The 19,420-nt window shown below is 37.7% G+C and overlaps 1 protein-coding gene and 1 pseudogene across 2 annotated transcripts; both read right to left on the bottom strand.

The window, feature by feature from the left end:
* Positions 1 to 2,923: 2,923 nt before the first annotated feature.
* On the bottom strand, positions 2,924 to 12,476 carry LOC147482583 (putative galactinol--sucrose galactosyltransferase 6; annotated as a pseudogene). The gene is made up of 9 exons (XR_015206442.1): positions 12,229 to 12,476; positions 11,639 to 11,746; positions 10,956 to 11,524; positions 9,759 to 10,813; positions 9,345 to 9,553; positions 3,731 to 3,803; positions 3,554 to 3,649; positions 3,316 to 3,418; positions 2,924 to 3,152 (listed from the first exon to the last, which is right to left on the bottom strand). The product of XR_015206442.1 is annotated as a putative galactinol--sucrose galactosyltransferase 6 (transcript).
* Positions 12,477 to 18,145: 5,669 nt separating this feature from the next.
* LOC147482582 (uncharacterized) lies at positions 18,146 to 19,201 on the bottom strand. Its single transcript, XM_086579350.1, has one exon. It carries the CDS (start codon positions 19,199 to 19,201, stop codon positions 18,146 to 18,148), a length of 1,056 nt encoding a protein of 351 aa, XP_086435476.1.
* Between the last annotated feature and the right edge of the window lie 219 nt (positions 19,202 to 19,420).

Genomic DNA, 19,420 nt, shown 5'->3' with positions numbered 1-19,420 from the left:
TGTACATTTATGATCGCTACTAAGACCTATCAAAAGGTAGGCAGTGTTCCTAATTCCATCTAATGTGAGTTAATCAGACGCATACTTTGTTGGGAAAACAAAATCATGTTAATATTAATTCATCATCATGCAATTAAAAACAAAGTACCTGTCTTCTAGATCGATTTTGCAGATGGTTTGTGGAAATCTAGTTATTTTGTCTTCTTTGTGAATAAGTACGTACTGACAAGGATGAAAGGGAGGGTAATAATGGGCTTAATGGCCACTGAAGCGTATCACGATTCACGATATTTAGTTATGCATGAAGAGAAAGGAATGCTTTGGTTGAAATGTTGAACCTGACTCTAGGGTTAACAATAGTATCGAGTTGGACTAATTAACGGCCCAGCCCACGTCCCTAAGCCATCCTAAATAGGCTTGGGCTTATTACCCTCCCTACATGATTGGCATAAAGTGAAGAATACTGCCCATAGTTTATTGGATTGGCCCAATACAAAGCTCAAATTTCACTATGGAGTCTGAGAGTTAAAAAACACGATGCCAGCACAAACCCAGGTCATGAATCATGATCAGGCTAATTATTTTTGCAAGATAGGGCGTTGCTAAAATAGCTTTATGTTACTATTAGCATTAGGGTATTTCCAACGGAGAGTGTAAAATTAGACTCCATTTAGATGCCAATAGAATTTTATAACTCTAATTGCACACTAATTTATAGACAATAATTATTCACACTATAGTCCCCAAATGTAGAGGTGTAAAACAAAATGGATTTTAAACTCGGACATCGGAATTAATTTAAAAGACGTAACTTCGAGTGATGTCCAAATTAAAAATTACAAATCAGCAATTTAGAACTAGAGAGGATGTGACCCCGAGCTTTTTAGCAATTTGTATCCAAGTGGAGAATTCTCTACTCCCTCTATTAGCTATTAACTTATTAATTACACATGGTTTACAACTCCCATTGGAAGGAGTTTTTTGAAATTGGGGTGTAAACTTTATACCTTAGACGCTTTTCACCCCATTGGAGATGCTCTTACTCAAGACATTGGATCGAACTTGCATCATTTCATCAACAAGTGAAGAGTTATATCAAGTACATTTTTTAGCAACAAATTACAAGATTATAAAATTGCTCCCATTTCTGTTAAGGGTGCTGGGTGCATACTGTTTCTTCTCCCAAGTTGTTAAATCCGAGGCCAGTTGTTGGACTTGCCCCCGAAACACTAACCCTTTGGACTCGACACAAGTCCACGTTTCTAAATTCTCTTTTCAAACTCGCAAGCTTGTTTCCCTTCTTTAGCACGTAGTCCTGTCCCTATGTATGTAATTTCAATATGTTTTGTGGACTTAGGGGTCGTTTGTTTTTCTGAGCCTTTGAATGCTGAATGCTTGATGCTAAATGGCCCATCCTCTAAATGCTAAATGATGATTGCTGAATTCTGAAAAACATGTTTGTTTTATGTTAGAATAACCTGGCTCTGAAGGCTGAATATAAATCATTCGGACAATTTTACTCATGCTATCTATTTTAAACACTAACTTAATTTTTTGTAAAACAAAATATATATTATATTTGAGGAGGGGAGATGGATTATTGAAGAAAATAAATGATAAATAAATTTATTTAAAATATGCTTTCACAAATATATTTTAACGATTTATTTTCATATTTTGTTTACTTTAAGAAAATATATATATAATTCTATTTTTAACAAAGTAGATATCATTCACCCAAAAAAATGAAAAAACCCATGACGCCAACATCAAATTTTGAAAAACTTATTTTGAAGCCATAAATGTCAAGATAAGAAAGTAGATGAGTTTTTAAGATTGTGTTATCAAGAAAGGGCAAGAAGGGACTTTCTCGTTTCAAGTATTAGAATTCAGCATTCAGGAGAAACTTTGGTGTTAAATGCTGAAAGTACCACTGAGAGCATTCCCAATACAAGCCACTGTTATTCACCTCCACGTAGGCGGTATTTCCCCTCTTTTCCACCCACTACTAAATGAAGGGTTTTTTGTGTCACTTTTTAAGTGACACAAGAAGTCACTATACGTCAAAAGTGACACAAAAGTCTTACTAAATGTGCCACTTTTTGTTAATAAAATGACATTTAAGAATAGTCGTTTGTGTCACTTTTAAGAAAGAGTGTCACAGTGTTTGTCAAAAGTGATACTAGTTGTATCCCTTTTGGACCAAAATGGGACATAATTTTGTGAAAAGTGACACATTAAGTATACTAGTTGTGTCACTTTTGAACCAGAACGAGACATAAGTACGTCAAAAGTGACACATTAAGTATAATAGTTGTGTCACTTTTGGACAAGAAATAGACATAAGTAAAAAAAAGTGACATATTAAGTATAATAGTTGTGTCACTTTTGGACCAGAACGAGACATAAGTACGTCAAAAGTGACACATTAAGTATACTAGTTATGTCACTTTTAGACTAGAGCGAGACATAAGTACGTCAAAAATGACACATTAAGTATACTAGTTGTGTCACTTTTGGACCAGAGCATGACACAAGTATGTCAAAAACGACACATAAACCCCTCACTTCTTGTGTCACTTTTGGGAATCAACTCCATGTAACTTCGTATGAAAAAGAAAGCGACACATAAGAGTGGTCAGTTGTGTCACTTTTAATAGATATTATGTCATTTTTCCAAAAATGAGACTAATGAAAATATATATTTTTTTAAAACATTTTCTCATTTTTGTATTCGATCGTATTCATTTATCAATCTACATCCTATACGTCATAACCAAAATCCCATTAACCTGCTTTATAACAAAAGCATTTACATACATTTATCAAAATATCACAACCAAAATCACTTTAACCTGCTTTATAATATGGAAACAACATCCACTCAGGAAAAAATAAACAACATTCAAAACAATTAACTTCTATTGATTTCATGGATCAAATCTAATATCTATTATCAAGTTTGACTCCCAACAAAATAAGTCATTCCAATACCAAAATAATCACAATAAATTAAAGCAAAAAAAAAAAATAAAAAATAAAAATTACATGACACGCCAATGCTATCCTAACAATATCTTAGTTTGTTGTGCGCACTTCTAACACCAAAAAACCTAGCTTCCATCTATTTATCTGTTAATCGATCCATACACCTGTATCATATTATGAAGTCGTCATTCCACTATGACTAGTATATAAAATTAAAAAACAAGTGAATCAAGAATGGTATATTGCACAAGTAAGAAAAAATAATCGATAAGAAAAGTATATATACATAAGGAAAGGGAAAATATATATGCATGGAAGCCCACTTACCCAAATTAACTACTTAGATAAATTGTTGGATAAAGTCGATGAATTCAAGACGAAGTTCATCTATTTTAGTGGCGCAACTCTTCTTGCTAGAGAACTTCAATACCTGTTCAATGAAAAATATATTATAAATATTATGAAAATGAATAATGTAGACAATACATTGCCTACCATATTTACATATGCACCAATTTATAAGCTAGCTAAGACTATATGAAAAATAATATTACTTTACAATCACCTTCTTTTTGAGTGGTGGACCAAGATTTTCTACTAAATCTCGCATAAAGCGCAATACATAATATCCGCATACAATCCCCCCTTGTTGTTGTGGGCACTACACATAATTAATACTTGCATTAACACATACACAAATTGGAAGATATTTTGTATTGTATTCCAAATAAACTAAACTTACATTCACATAGTTCTAATTTGGATTTGGATTCATCTTTCTCTTTCCTTTGGACATATTTGATGTCTTGATCGCACTGAAAATGCATTTGTTTCATTCTCATTATTTTCAAGATAGAATCAAATATACAATGAAAAATACAATAAATAAAGACTAAACTCACATAGTTGTTAACATCTCTTTGATATTGTTGCAATGCATGACTGCATGACCAATTCAACCTTTCCAAACCATGCAGTTGGTTGAGTGTAATGAGAGAAACACTACTAAGAAAATCTGCCCATCTATAACCTTTGGCTAGTCAGCAATAACAGAAACAAAGTTTTGACTTTGGGCACCACCAAGCCATCCTTCAATATAGCAAGTGGAATTGATTACAATATTAATTAATTATGTGGGCGGGTTGTTGGGCGTCCCTCTTTATGAGGACCCAACTGGTATTAGGTCACTCATAAAGGGCACTTCAGTACTTTCACATTTAGAATAGAACAAAAGAGAGAAAAACTCGAATTGTTCTGACCGTTAAATTTCATCTTCCTCTTCTCGCGATAGCTCTCAATTTCTCCGTGAGAATTCTTCAATGGCGGTTAGGTGGACTATAAAAAGGAGAGAAGACCAACAACTATGGAGTAAGTTAAGAAGTCTCTCATTCAAGTGTTTTTCACTCACTAGCTCAAGATTTGTGACGATTTATCCGCAAATACAAAGTCCAATGCTCTTGTCTCCATTTTTCATTAGTTTTTTCATTGTAATCTACTCTACTTGTTTGGGTAATAAATATTGTGTTGTAGTGTATCCCCATTTAATTGAAACATTGAAATCCCAAATATCTTTTGATATTGGAAGTTCTCTCATTAGAGAAATTGTGTCTCTCTTTTCGTGATTGAGTTTTTGTGTTGTTGTTGTGTCCCGTGTTTTGTGCAAAGTAGTTGTTTAGGGTATTGTTTACCCAACGGTGGGTATCGAGGCGGGGTTTAAATTAGTAATCTTGTACAAATCATGGAATCAACTACAACTCGAATGGTGAGCCCGAATGGGGCAAACTACACAATTTGGAAAGCAAAATAGAGGACTTATTGTCTTCGCAAGGATCTTGCAAAGACCCATTGAAAATGAGGGGCAAAAACCTGAAGCGACAAGTGTCGCCGATTGGAAGAAATTAGACCGCAAAGCAATTGGCTTTATTCGCCAATGGATAGATGATAGTGTATTTCATCATGTCTCAATGGAGACGTCGGCGTACTCGCTTTGGAAGAAATTAGAAGGGTTGTATGAGAGAAAGACTGCTGGAAACAAAGCTTTCTTGATTAGGAAGCTTGTGAATTTGAAGTATAAAGATGGCACGTCAATGACCAAGCATCTAAACGAGATGCAAAGTATTGTGAACCAGCTCGCCTCCATGAAGATGGTGTTAGAAGACGAATTGCAAGCATTGTTGTTACTTTACGCTCTGCTAGAGAGTTGGGAAACCTTATTTGTGTCTCTAAGTAACTCTAGTCCAGATGGAGTTATTACGATGAGTCAAGCAACAAGCAGCTTATTAAATGAAGAAACAAGGAGAAATAGTACTAGTTCATCTCACTCAGAGGCACTAATTACAGAAAGCCGGGGGAGAATCCAAAATAGAAAACCTCACTACCGTGAAAGGTCAAGAGGCAGATCTAAATCAAGACCACGGAATGAAGTCGGTTTCTACCATTGTGGCAAGCCGGTCATTACAAGAGCGAAGTGTCGAAAGTTGAAGAAGGAACAAATAAAAGAAAAAGGAGGTCATAAGCATGAGAAGGATGTTACGGCGATTACATCGGATGGGGATGACATCATATTGTTCTCTAAACTGTGGAAGATGCATGTCTTAAGTGTCACATGTCATGATAAAGATTAGGTGATTGATACTTTGGTGCATCTTACCATGCTACACCTCGTAAGGAGTTCTTCACATCTTATAAGTCCGGTGATTTTGGTGTAGTGCGAATGGGGAACAACGACGTTTCTAAAATTGTCGGAATTGGGGATGTGTGTATTGAAACTAGTGTTGGTTGCACATTAGTTCTCAAAGATGTACGTCATGTACCAGATCTTCGCTTGAATCTAATTTCAGCAGGAAAGCTCGACGAGGAAGGCTACATTAACCAATTTGGTAGCGGTGAATGGAAGCTCGCTAAGGGGTCTCGTGTGGTGTCACGAGGAAAAAGATGATGCACTTTGTACAAGACACAAACAAAGCTATGCAAGGGCTCGTTGAATGCAGTTGAGGAGTCCTCAACTGAGCTATGTCATAAAAGGCTTGGTCATATGAGCGAGAAGGGACTCTACGATCCTCGCCAAAAGACAAGCCTTGCCTAACATGAAAGGTCGCGATTTAAGTAGTTGCACACACCGTTTAGTTGGTAAGCAACATAGAGTCTCATTTCATAAGAATTCTATTACAAAGAAATCTAATGTGTTGGAGCTAGTTTACTCGATGTTTGTGGCCCTATGAAAGTCAAAACGCTTGGTGGTGCTTATTATTTCGTCACTTTCATAGATGATGCTTCTTGGAAAGTGTGGGCATATGCTTTGAAAACTAAAAATCAGGTGCTTGATATATTTAAAACTTTCCATAGCATGGTGGAAAGAGAAACGGGAAATCCATTAAAGAGTATCCGCACCGACAATGGCGGAGAGTATATTGGGCCATTTGATGACTATTGTAAAAGTCATGGTATTCGGCATGAGCAATCTGTTCCCAAAACTCCACAACATAATGGTGTTGCGGAAAGGATGAACCGGACCATTGTCGAAAGAATTAGGTGTATGCTCTCACACGCAAAGCTGCCAAGAAGTTATTGGGGGGAGGCAATGCATACGGCATGTTATTTGATTAACTTATCCCCTTCGGCACCTTTGAATGGAGAAGTACCAGAAAAAGTATGGAGCAGCAAAGATGTTCACTATAAACATCTAAAGGTGTTTGGTTGCAGGGCATTCGTGCATATTCCTAAAGACGAAAGGTCAAAGCTCGATAAAAAAGCAACACAGTGCATTTTCTTGGGATATGGTGATGAGAAGTTCGGATACAGGTATGGGATCCAGCTAATAAGAAGGTGATAAGGAGCCGAGATGTGGTATTTCTTGAAGACCAAACTGTTGAGAACTTTGAGAAGCTCGAAAAGCTTGAACCCTTTGTCAATGATCTCATTGACTTAGAACCACTTGTTCCTCCTGTGGCAGAAAGAAATGATGGCGCTGGAGCTGTCCAAGGACATGAATTAGAAAATCATGATACAAGTGATAATGAGCAAGAAGTAGAGCAGCAAGTTGAATTAGAAGTTCAACCCAATGTTGAACAAGAAGTACAACCACCTCAAGAACCGCCAATTGAGGTGAGACAATCAATTAGAGGGCGACAACCATCAAAAAGATATCCTCCAAATGAGTATGTCATGCTCACGGAAGGAGGTGAGCCTGAATCTTATGAAGAAGCTATTAGCGATGTGCACAAGACAGAGTGGCTGAAAGCTATGCAAGAAGAAATGGATTCCTTGCATGGGAACAACACTTATGATTTGGTTGAGATGCCTAAAGGAAAGAAAGTACTCTGAAACAGATGGATTTACAAGATAAAATCAGAAGAGAAAAGCTCGCAACCGAGGTACAAGGCTAGACTAGTCGTGAAAGGTTTTGGCCAAAAGAAGGGTGTAGATTTTGATGAGATATTCTCGCCGGTGGTGAAGATGACTTCAATCCGAGTTGTATTGGGATTGGCAGCAAGCTTGAACCTAGAAATTGAACAACTAGATGTTAAAACGGCGTTCCTACATGGTGATCTTGAAGAAGATGTGTACATGGAGCAACCAAGAGGATTTGAAGTCAAGGGTAAGGAGAATTTGGTTTGTAAGCTAAGGAAAAACTTATATGGGTTGAAGCAAGCACCACGACAATGGTATAAAAAGTTTGAATCATTCATGGTAGAGCACGGTACAAAAGAACAACCTCGGATCATTGTGTCTTTGTCCAAAAATTTTCGATGGTGATTTTATCATCCTATTATTATATGTCGATGACATGTTAATTGTTGGACAAGATACTAACAAAATTACAAGGTCAAGAAAGAATTAATTAAGTAAGTCATTCGCCATGAAGGATTTGGGTCCAAATTTCAACAAATACTTGGTATGCATATCTCCCATGACGAAAAACTTGGGAAGTTGTGGCTATCACAAGAGCGGTACATTGAGAAAGTACTAAAAAGGTTTAATATGGACGACGCTAAACCAGTTAGTTGTCCACTTGCTAGTCACTTCAAGTTGAGTCATGATCAATGCCCTTCAAGCAGCAAAGAGAAGGAAGAAATGGAGAAAGTTCCATATGCATCAGCCGTAGGTAGCCATGGTATGCACACGACTAGATATCGCCTACGCAGTTGGTGTAGTGAGCCGATTTCTTTCCAATCCCGGGAAAGAACATTGGGCAGCAGTGAAGTGGATCCTAAGGTACCTCAAAGGATCCTCTAGTGCTTGCTTATGTTTTGGAAGTGAAAAACCTATGTTAGAAGGCTACACTGATGCGGATATGGCTAGTGATGTGGACTCTATGAAGTCTACTTCAGGGTATTTGTTTACATATGCAGGGGGAGCTGTGTCATGGCAATCTAAACTACAAAAGTGTGTGGCTCTATCAACTACAGAAGCGGAGTATATTGCTGTTACAGAGAGTTGCAAGGAAATGTTGTGGATGAAGAAGTTCTTTAAAGAACTTGACGTGAAACAGGAGAAGTATGTCGTATATTGTGACAGTCAAAGTGCCATCCACCTTAGCAAGAATCCAAGCTTCCACTCCAAGTCGAAACACATCAAGGTGAGATATCATTGGATCCGAGATGTACTTGAAGAAAAGAAGTTACTACTTGAAAAGGTACACACCGATAAGAATGGATCCGACATGATGACAAAGGCATTACCCAAAGGCAAGTATGAAGTCTGTTGTTCCATTGTAGGTTTGGGTATGGTGGTTACCTCCTCATAAATCGGGAGGGGGAGTTTGTTGGGCGTCCCTCTTTATGAGGACCCAACTGGTATTAGGTCACTCATAAAGGGCACTTCAAGATTTTCAAGATTTAGAATAGAACAAAAGAGAGAAAACTCGAATTGTTCGACCGTTCAGATTCATCTTCCTCTTCTTGCGATAGCTCTCAATTTCTCCAGAGAATTCTTCAATGGCGGTTAGGTGGACTATAAAAGGAGAGAAGACCAACAACTATGGAGTAAGTTAAGAAGTCTCTCATTCAAGTGTTTTTCACTCACTAGCTCAGTATTTGTGACGATTTATCCGCAAATACAAAGGTCAATTCTCTTGTCTCCATTTTTCATTAGTTTTTTCATTGTAATCTACTCTACTTGTTTGGGTAATAAATATTGTGTTGTAGTGTATCCCCATTTAATTGAAACATTGAAATCCCAAATATCTTTTGATATTGGAAGTTCTCTCATTAGAGAAATTGTGTCTCTGTGCTGCTTCTGCATTGAGTTTTTTGTGTTGTTGTTGTGTCCTGTGTTTGTGCAAAGTAGTTGTTTAGGGTATTGTTTACCCAACACGGGTTACTGACAGAGCTTTGACAATTGAAAAGAATTGTTACCTGACATAAACAGGCCCACTGTGATCGCCCTTGCTGAAGAATGATACTCTGCCACTGGATGGAGAGAATGGAACATGTCCCAGTCTGGCTGCATGAATTCTCCAAGGAAGATACTGTTGTATGACACTGATGCTAAGTGGATGGTGTGTGATACAGGATCACGTGGATAAAAGTCATCTGATGCCCTCACAATTGCCGTCTGTTTTGAGCTATTCACAAAGTTCAGCAAGAACACTATCAAAATGTGAGTTATGTTAATGTCCGATGACTGGTTTATGTATCCTAGATATGCTATAAAGCTGCATAGATAAACTAATCTCTAAGCAGATTTTACACACAGAGTATGCCCATACCATATTTAAGTAGGCTTCTTTAAAATAAAAAATGAAGAAGGGAGAAAGAAATGATATTTACCAGTAGACTGAATCAGTATTATGGCTCATGCAAGCAATGATACCATTATCAGGAAAATTCTTAGCAACAGATGCATCAAGAGCTTGGTGAAACTGTCTAGTTAGCTGAACCCTCCCACCTAAATTTTCACCCAGAGTTTCTAAAACGCACTGCACATCCACTTTAACTCCATCCACACTAGCTGAGCCAAGTACTCATGTAACTGATTGTAAATTTTGTAAACCTTCTTTGGACTCACCAAGCCCAATCCCTGCACTGCCAGTGGATCCATCTTCCAATTTGGTTCATTCATCAGCACTCCTTTTGACACCGTTGGAAATTTCATGGACGACTCATATTCCTCCAAACCCGGTTGTACCCCACCCTAGTAACCGGTAATTGCATGCCACACATAGACGTATTTTAGTCCATATTTCACCTTTGCTACATCCACTATACTCTTAATCCCCATAGTAGGATTTTCCTTCTTAAACTCATCATTTTCTTCGACCCCGGTCAGCCTAAGCAACAGCTCGGATTTATTGCCTTTTTTATTTTCTTCTGCGTCTAGACCAACTGATTGCCATCCATCATCAATGATCACAAACTTTGGCAGTACACCAGCAGATGAAAGACTCTTTAAACCATCTTCAACACCTTCTTGGGTGACATTCTGGTAAAAAGCGTCCCATGTGCACCAACCAAAATAGTCAACAATCTTATGCAATTTCTTCTCAAAACGTTGATGGAATGATCTTAAACGAAATTTAACAGCTGTCATTGCATCAGTGATTGTAGCGAATGGATCAGAACTAGAGTTGATGAAGAGAGAATGCGTGAAAGAAGAAGCTTTGGTTTCAAAACAAAGATCAAGCTCATTGTTCTTTGAATTGCCTTGAAGACAAGATCGAAATGGACCTTCAATCAAAGGTAGAAAGACAGTGTAGATTGTTTCATTGGATTCACCTTCTTCTTCAATGTTCGACTAAAATAGAAGAAATTGAGTTTCTAGAGGGATATCCTGTCTTTGATTTCCCATTTTCTGCGCCATCCACCATAGTTTGAATCGAACATTTCTGCAGAAAATATAAAATACATTTATCAAAATTTAACAAGTTCATAGAAAAACTAAAGTTTTAGCTTCAAAGCAAACATAAAATTTATAAAATCACTCGAAGACTATGACAGTCAATCCTAGTCTCTGGAGCCACTGTTAACCTGTTCTCAAGTTCATGGCTAGAAGAGTCATGAAGCAAAAATTCCCCAACTGATTTTTCGAGGGCTTTCTTCTCACTCACTTTCCTTCCTTGGTTTCTGATCAATGGAGGTAGCGAAAGTGGAAAAAGAGGTGGAGTGGGCTTGGTATCTTCACCTTCTTCCTTATTTTGATTTGGTGTACAAACTTCAACCTGAGATGTTCTCTTCTGCATCTGCTACAGGTGCAACCACCATTGTTTCATGATGTTTTTGAAATTGATGAATCACGGTGGTGTTGGAATTCTCGACTATGTCGGTGATCTACGGTATGAAAATTTAAGGTTGGAGGTTTTTGAAGTAGTGGTGCACTCTTCTTCTACTTCAGGAGCGGATTGGGAGGCTGGAAGTTATATTATCATCGTGTCGCTGGTTCAGAGGAATATGACCCTGGTGACGAAACGCAAACAATGCTGAAGTAAATACCTGGAAGAGTAAGTAATGGATGTCGCTTCAACTAACTCCTCAAATTTAAGGCAGAAGCATCAATTTGAGGTATTTGAGGTATTTGCGCGGCCTGAACTCGTTATGGTCTACAACAATGAAAAAAAAATGGTATCTGAGTCCGTGGAGATGTTTCTGGTCTGCTTTTCTTGGAACAGAATAAGATACATATTTGAATATGACGACAGAATTTTGACAATTACCGCAATCAACACATCTGCTGCTTGCGCAAGTTCAAACTGGTGCTTCCCCTGCTCACCACCAGGTGTGTCACAGCAATCTATAATAAGCTGTGATAGCTTCTCCACAATCTAAAACGAGACTGTCAGTTGGCACATACATAGTAAAATGCTTCGAATGTTGACAAGTTCTTTTTATATTCATTGTTTATGAACAGTTAACTATCATAACAACGTCAGGAAAAATTATATTAGCCAAAGTATTCAGAGATTTCCCCTACAGCATTTCATAGCTAGATGGGATCGAGTTGTTGTTCTTGGATGTTAAGTAATTGGCTTCCTTTTGAATCGTTCTCCAGTATAGCTGGACTGGTTATCTGCTATCAAACTTCATCTAAAACTAACCTACACCACGCTATCTACATAAATATTTTACTACCTATATCCATAGAAAGAAAGGAAATGGTTCGCTAAAATCTATTTCAAGATTTTTACAGTGACGTATAACATTACCATATTGAAATATAAGACTGATTTCACTAATTTTGCATTTCATAATCTGCTGGAATTAGCACTTAAAAGTAAGAGTGAATGCCAGAGTGAGAATTTTTTACCTCCAGACTTTTCAATGAATCAGCAATTCTCTTGTCACCTGACAAACCAATAAGTATTTGACATGCAACAGTGGGGCAGGAATCAATGACATCCAGATCCCCAACAAAGTCAAAGCAAAGGATTTCAAATAGAACCAAGATACCACGGTTTTCCAGAAACACTTCTAGTATATGCGCATAGTCATTTTCCAGTTTAGGAGAAAGAATATTTGTTAAAACATGTAATGCTTGCTGAACAACCTGCCAAATTACAAAGATATACATTCAAATTAAGAGATGATTAAGGTTATTTATCAAATTAAACTCAAGGTGATCACCTAGAAAACAGAACTCAGTGTATGCAAAAAGTCCGCTTAAATTGGTTTTGTAACAAACTGAACAGCCTTCAACGTTGGGTCTATATGCAATTGACAAGAGCCGAATACATATAGTTCTAATAGCTTAAGAAAAAGAGTCTTTTTCATTCATAGGGTTTGTGGTTGCAATCCAGTCAATATATGAGAAATATGGTATGCATCAATACTCATAAAAACCTTTCAAGGAACAAGATGGAGTAAGTTCATGAGTTCGAACCGAATGAGACATATCAGAACAAGAAGGTAACCTAAACTTACACGTATCTAAGTCGAAAATAACCTCAAGAGATACAATAAGTAACTACAATGCAACAGGGATTCTCCCTTACACGGCTCAACTCCTTTTTCTCTTCGGCAAGATTATAACCAAAACCAGTCCAAAAGGAAACATTTCACGCCAATTCTTGCATGAAACTTTAACAGAGGTACTTTTTCCACAACTGTTACTTTGTCTCAGGAACCTATGGCATTGATTTAGTTGTGGGGTTAGTTTTGTACCCTATTAGACATGTGTCCAAACAACTAGGTGCTTATAAAAGAACTTGTTTATGATAAACTAAACAACTCAATCGCTAGTCACATACACACAAATAAGCCCTTTCAAATTCAAGTTTCAAGTGATATGATGGGTTACTCCCCAATTGACGTATTTGCACAATATTTAGTAAAATAAAATTATTATATAACTTTAAGAATTTACATTTCATTCTTAAATAAAAACGAAAAAAAAATATTATCTTTATTTTCTTGCTCGCGAGAGAGACAGTTGGAAAGGGAACTTGGACGGAGAACGAGAGATGGATGAGAGACTGCTGGGTGGTGTTAGAACGCTAGTGAGAATTAGTTAGGAGAAAGAGTCTCTTCAGCGTTTTTGCAAGACAGAGTTTTTCTTTTTTTTTCTTATGTTTTTTTTTTCTTTTTTAATCCTAAGTGTTATTTTTCTTTTAGGTTTACGTTTAGTAAGTTAATTCTTTTTGGAGGGAACCTAAAAATATAGCCGCGCCCAAATCACCGACTTTGAATTTCATGGCATAAGCAATTACTAGTGTCGCTTATTTATTTTGATAATTTGTTAATTTTGTTTTCCATTTTTTTACACCCATAAATGACACAACAAGGCAAACCACTAGTGTCACGTTCAAATAATGGGACACAAAAAATAAAATTACTTGTGTCACTTTTCCTAGAAGCAACATATCAACCCTCATTCCATAAAAAAGTGACACATCAAAACTCTGTATGCCACTTTTTTCTAGTAAGTGCCACGAGACAAAAAAAATAAGTGACACAAAAAGCCATTCTTTTAGTAGTGACCGTTTTGGTGAAAAGCAAGGTAAGGCTGCCCAATGCAAAGGTGAAAATTAATCTTAGACGGGATGTTGGATTCCGTCTGGAGGCATTTTGATTGAGACGGAATGTAACATCTCATCTGGTATTTTATAACGAGATGGAATGAAACATCCCGTCTGGTGAGTCAAATATAACAGATGTGAAATAGACCACTTTCACTTTCTTCCTGCGCCTCCATTGCGATTTTCTTGCCGCCATTGCCAAAAAATTTCAATTTCTTCAATTCCTAATGACTTCTCCACCCCCCGAATGATTCTCTACCAACCTCACTATATGAAGAGCGTAGTAGATGGTTTGAAAGTTACAAAATATATATAAAAAAAAAGGTGAAAAAAAGATCGTCGTCAAGAATTCAAAATGTGGACGAGAAGGACGAAATTGAACTTGGGTTTAACTTTCCACCGCGTTGTGAAATCGATGAACACCCACCATTACCGTCAACATCAGTCCAATACGTAGCAAATAGAGTGGCGGAGTCTCAAGTAAGTTTTAGATTTTTTTTTTATGTTAATTATTAATATTTGTGTTAGTTTATATCAAATTTGTTGTTGTGTAATTAATTTGAATTTGTTGCATTGTGTTAAAAAAAATTGAGTTGAAATTATATTGTATTGAATAGTTTGTTGTATTGCGTGTAATATGAATGCAGATAATACACCTATGGAAAGTGCGTTGCACACTTTCAAATGTTGTGTCATGGTTGCGTTGTTTGAAATAAAAAACGGATCCTAATTTTGTCATGGTTACCGCCACACCATTTGGGAACTTTTTAAATTCAAATTTGGGACAAAATGATCAAACATTGTTGTTTGGAATAGTTGAGCGGTGGTGGAAATCTACCCACACATTCTATTTCCCATGGGGTGATCTTGGGATTACCCATTTTGATTCACAATGCTCACAGGTATCCCAATTGGTTATGACACTACTAAAAAAAGGGTTTTTTTTATCTCAGTTCTATTTGTAAGCGAGATAATATGTACTATAAACTAGATAATATGTCCCATAACCTAGTTACTAGCTGTGAGTAGAAATCTATTATCTCGTATCTTACTTAACCGATAAAATATTGAAATCTGTCATCTCGTATCTTACTTAACCGATATAATAGAAAATTTCAATTGTCCCGCCCAAAACTGATACAATTGATATTATTATTATTTTTTTTGCTAAAGATATGTTATTATCTTGAAGTCATCCTCCTCTTACAAACATTCATGATATCATGATTAAGCCACCTCCCTAAGAAAGGCGGTGGAGTTACATTCCAGACCGAAGAGTACTTAGGCAACATCCAACCATTTTGTAATCTATTCTCTTGATCTAATGTAGTATCCCATGTCATTGTTTCTGCCATATGCGCAGCGAACGTTGCCAATGAATCAGCCCCATAATTAGCTTCCCTGTAGTTCCAATTCAATTGAAAGTTTCCTTCCGAAAATAAGTCTCGAATTTCCTTTATCAGCTCCTTTGCACTTGCTGGTAATGGGGATGACAAATTTGTTACGACCTCATAAAGCATTCGACAGTCCGTTTCGACGAGAACATTTGCCAGGTTTGAAGCTTTCGCAACTTGTAATCCTATTTTCAGTGCAATTGCCTCAGCCAAAAAAGTCGTAGAGAAAGCAATGGGAGTAGCAATGGCCATTATGAACATACCATTTCCATCTCTGAATAAGCACCCAGCCCCTGCTGCACCTGGATTCCCCAAAGATGATCCATCAGTATTAAGTTTAATCCAGCGAGATGGTGGGCAGTCCCATTTCACATTAATTTCAATCTTCTCTGAGCCATTTTGAATTCGAGTGTCAACAATCGCAGCCATGATTTCCATCATCTTTCTTGCTTTGATAACACAACGGAAAGGCTGTTGTGGTTTTCCATTGAAGATAATATCATTTCTCGCCAACCATATGGTCCATAGCCCAGCACCTAGTGTAGTCATCCACCTTCTTGCATCGACTTCATACTCTAAACATTTAACCATGTATTGTAACCATTCTCTGAAGGTGTCAGCAGTATAGTAATCCATAGAAACTGACAAACCAAGTCCCAGCCAAATAGCTCTAGCAAACGTACATTGGACAAACAAATTGCATAGGTGCTTCGTCCACACACTCACAAAGAGAACATACTTTATTCACCGTTAAACCTCTCCGGCATAGGAGGTCCGCAGTTGGTATGAGCTCATGTACTAACTGCCACATAAAAAATCTCACCTTATACGGCAGATTTAGTTTCCAGATTTTGGCAAAAATCTTTAGTTTTTCCCTCGTCGGATCACTCCAATCCTGCAGCAGGTTATATGCACTTTTAACCGTGTAATCCCCATATTTATGCGGCCACCAGAAAGTCGTATCTTCTCTTCCTTCAGAAATGAGTGGGATGGACATGATTCTTCTGGCGTAATCAGGTGGCCATACCTCTGTAATCAGCCTTGTGTCCCATTGTCTGGTAACTGGGTCAATGAAGTCGCAAACTCTATCCTGTACACAATCCCTGGGTTTATCAATTAGAGGCAACGTAATTGGGGTGTCAGGAATCCAATTGTCTTTCCAAGCCCGAATGGAAATGCCATCTCCCACCGCCATCTCCTTCCCAAGACAATAAAATTTCTTGTGTAGTGTGGGGGTCCTCCAAGTTATTGATGCAGATGAGGTTAAATGTGCATGCATAAAATGTTGCCTCCGAAAGTACTTATCCTTCATTTGAGTTGCCCACAGAGATTGAGGATTACATAATTCCCATGCCTTCTTTCCCAGCAAAGCTAAGTTTTGCATTTGAAGATCTTTAATACCTAACCCTCCGCAATTAATTGGTGAGCATGCAAGATCCCATGAGAAATAATGCATCTTTCTTTCTTCCGTCGTATGGGCCCAAAGAAAATTTCTTCTTATCTTATCCATCTCTTCAATAATATTCACCGGAATTTGAATGCATGACATAACGTGTGTAGGCAAAGCAGAAAGGACAGAGTTAATCAAAGTAAGTCTTCCACCTTTAGACAGTAAGCTCAACTTCCAAGACGCTAATCTGTTGTTGAATTTCTGCATTAATGGCAAGAAGTGTTGTCTCTTATTCCGCCCATTAAACACAGGTGGAATACCCAGATAGGTTAGAAAGTGAACAGTGCAAGGCGTTCTGAAAATCCGGTGGAACATTCTAGAATCTCTGTTTGGTAGTCTCTTATTATGAATGAATTGAGACTTTTGTCGATTTAAACTTTGACCTGAGGCAGCACAATATCTTTGCAGACACTTGTCGATTTCTATGGCTTCTTCAATTTTCCCTTTCCCAAAAATAATGGTGTCGTCAGCATACATTAGATGAGTGATTGGCAAATTGTGTCTGGATAATTTGATTCCATGGATTAGTCCCTGCTCTTGCAGTCGATTAAGATTGAGCGAAAGGACTTCAGCACACAGGACAAACAAGTATGGCGATATAGGATCGCCTTGTCGCAAGCCACGAGTAGGGGAGAAGAAACCATGAGGAGATCCGTTAAGCATAATAGAGAAGGTTGGACTCCGCACACAGAACATCACTTTTTGTATCCAATCATCATTGAACCCATATTTATTCAAAACCTCCTCCGAAAAGGCCACTCAATTTTATCGTAAGCTTTCGCATATCCAAAATTTAGCCCAAAACATTTTGCCTTTGTATTTGACTTACCCCGATAACATGAAACGCCTCGTGTGCAAGCAGCATTATCCCGATTGATCTTCCGGTAAGAACGAACTTTGTTGAGGGCCAACTATTCGGCCAAAATCGGTCTCATCCTCCGGACAATAATCTTAGCAATATTCTTGTAGCTTACATTAGTTAAGCTAATAGGCCTGAAATGGTTAGCTAAGGGTGGGGGTATTTTTGGAATCAAGACAATATTGGTATGGTTTATTTCTTTAGTGAAGGTGCCTGCATGAAAGAAATGTTTAACCAGGCTGATTATCTTCTCATTCACTTCCTCCCAATATGTCTTGTAGAAAACAGCTTGGAACCCGTCAGGCCCTGGTGCTTTGAAGGAACCAATATTTCTGACTGCATTTGAAATCTCCTCATTTGATACCGCCCTGATTAGGGAGTCATTATCTGCTTGCGTCACCAGCGGTTGGATCACTTCCATTAATTAACTCACCATCATAGACAGGTTCAGATGTGGAAAGCAAATTTGAAAAGTATTGTACAAGATGATCACCAATCTCCAAACATTATGTTAAAACCTCCCCATTCAACTTCACTAATCTGTTTATATCGTTTCTTATGCGTCTGTTTATCACCACTATATGGAAGTACTTTGTGTTCAATTCGCCCATGCCATACCAGTCGTGTCGAGCCTTTTGTCCCCAGTGTGTATCCTTTAGTTTTAGTAACTCTTCATACTCCAACAGCAGGCGCTGTTCCTGGTTGAGTTGTTCTTCAGTGGGAAAAATGCATCTATGTTGTTGCGCTTGGCACTCTGTTAACATCTTATCAAGCTGCTTTAATTTCACATCCAAGTTCCCAAAACAATTGTGATTCCACTCAATAAGATCTTTCCTACAAGCTGATAAATTTCGACAGAAAGAGAAGGAAGGAGAACCCGAAAAACCTCTTGTCATAGCATTGCGTACTACATTCTTGCATCTCGCATCTTGAGTCCACATCATTTCAAACCTGAATGGTCTTTTCAATTTTTGTTTAGTTGAATCTAAACTCAAATGTAACATCTTGTGATCAGATTCAAGAGTAGCATTATGGAATAACAGAGCATTAGGAAATATATCCCTCCATTTGCTTGAACACAGGGCACGATCCAATCTTTTTGAAACTCTATTGCGGAAGCACTGGTTATTTGTCCATGTAAAAGTTGATCCCACAAACCCAAGATCCATCAGTCGACAATTTTGTATCATATCAGTGAATGGTTGGCATTGCCATTGGTACACTGGACGACCACCTCTTTTTTCTTCTCTATACAAAATATCATTAAAATCTCCAGCACATAACCATGCTTGATCATTTCCAGGATTTAAGGTTTCCATCATTTGCCATTGTGCTTTTCTTGTAGAAAAATCATTATTACCATAGATGCCAGAGAAATACCAACAAGGTGAGCTGATTTCATTAATTTTAACATGAATGATCCAATCATCTACATACACAATGTTAAGGTCTACATCAACATCCCATAAAAACCATAAACCCCCAGACATTCCTCTTGCTGGACAAACATAAGATTGATATCCACCTTTAACCATTCTAAGTAATCTACTAGATTTAGTCATACTTTCGCCTTAGTTTCGCACAAAAGATAAATTTTGGTCTCGGTTTCTGTATTGAATCATTCAACGCTCTTATTGTCGAGGGGAGACCAATGCCTCGACAGTTCCACACAAGGCAACTCATGGCTTCTTTGGGGAGTCGTTATGGCAGCCGCTTTCCTTCACCGTCCGTATGGATTACCTACCGAAAAAGCCACCGGAATTACCATTAGAAGAGAGGGA

The sequence above is a fragment of the Coptis chinensis genome, chromosome 8 (assembly GCF_015680905.1).
Source record: "Coptis chinensis isolate HL-2020 chromosome 8, ASM1568090v1, whole genome shotgun sequence".
Classification (NCBI taxonomy): domain Eukaryota; kingdom Viridiplantae; phylum Streptophyta; class Magnoliopsida; order Ranunculales; family Ranunculaceae; genus Coptis; species Coptis chinensis.
The sequence above is the reverse complement of the archived record's forward strand: the minus strand, read 5'-3'. Positions and strand labels throughout refer to the sequence as shown.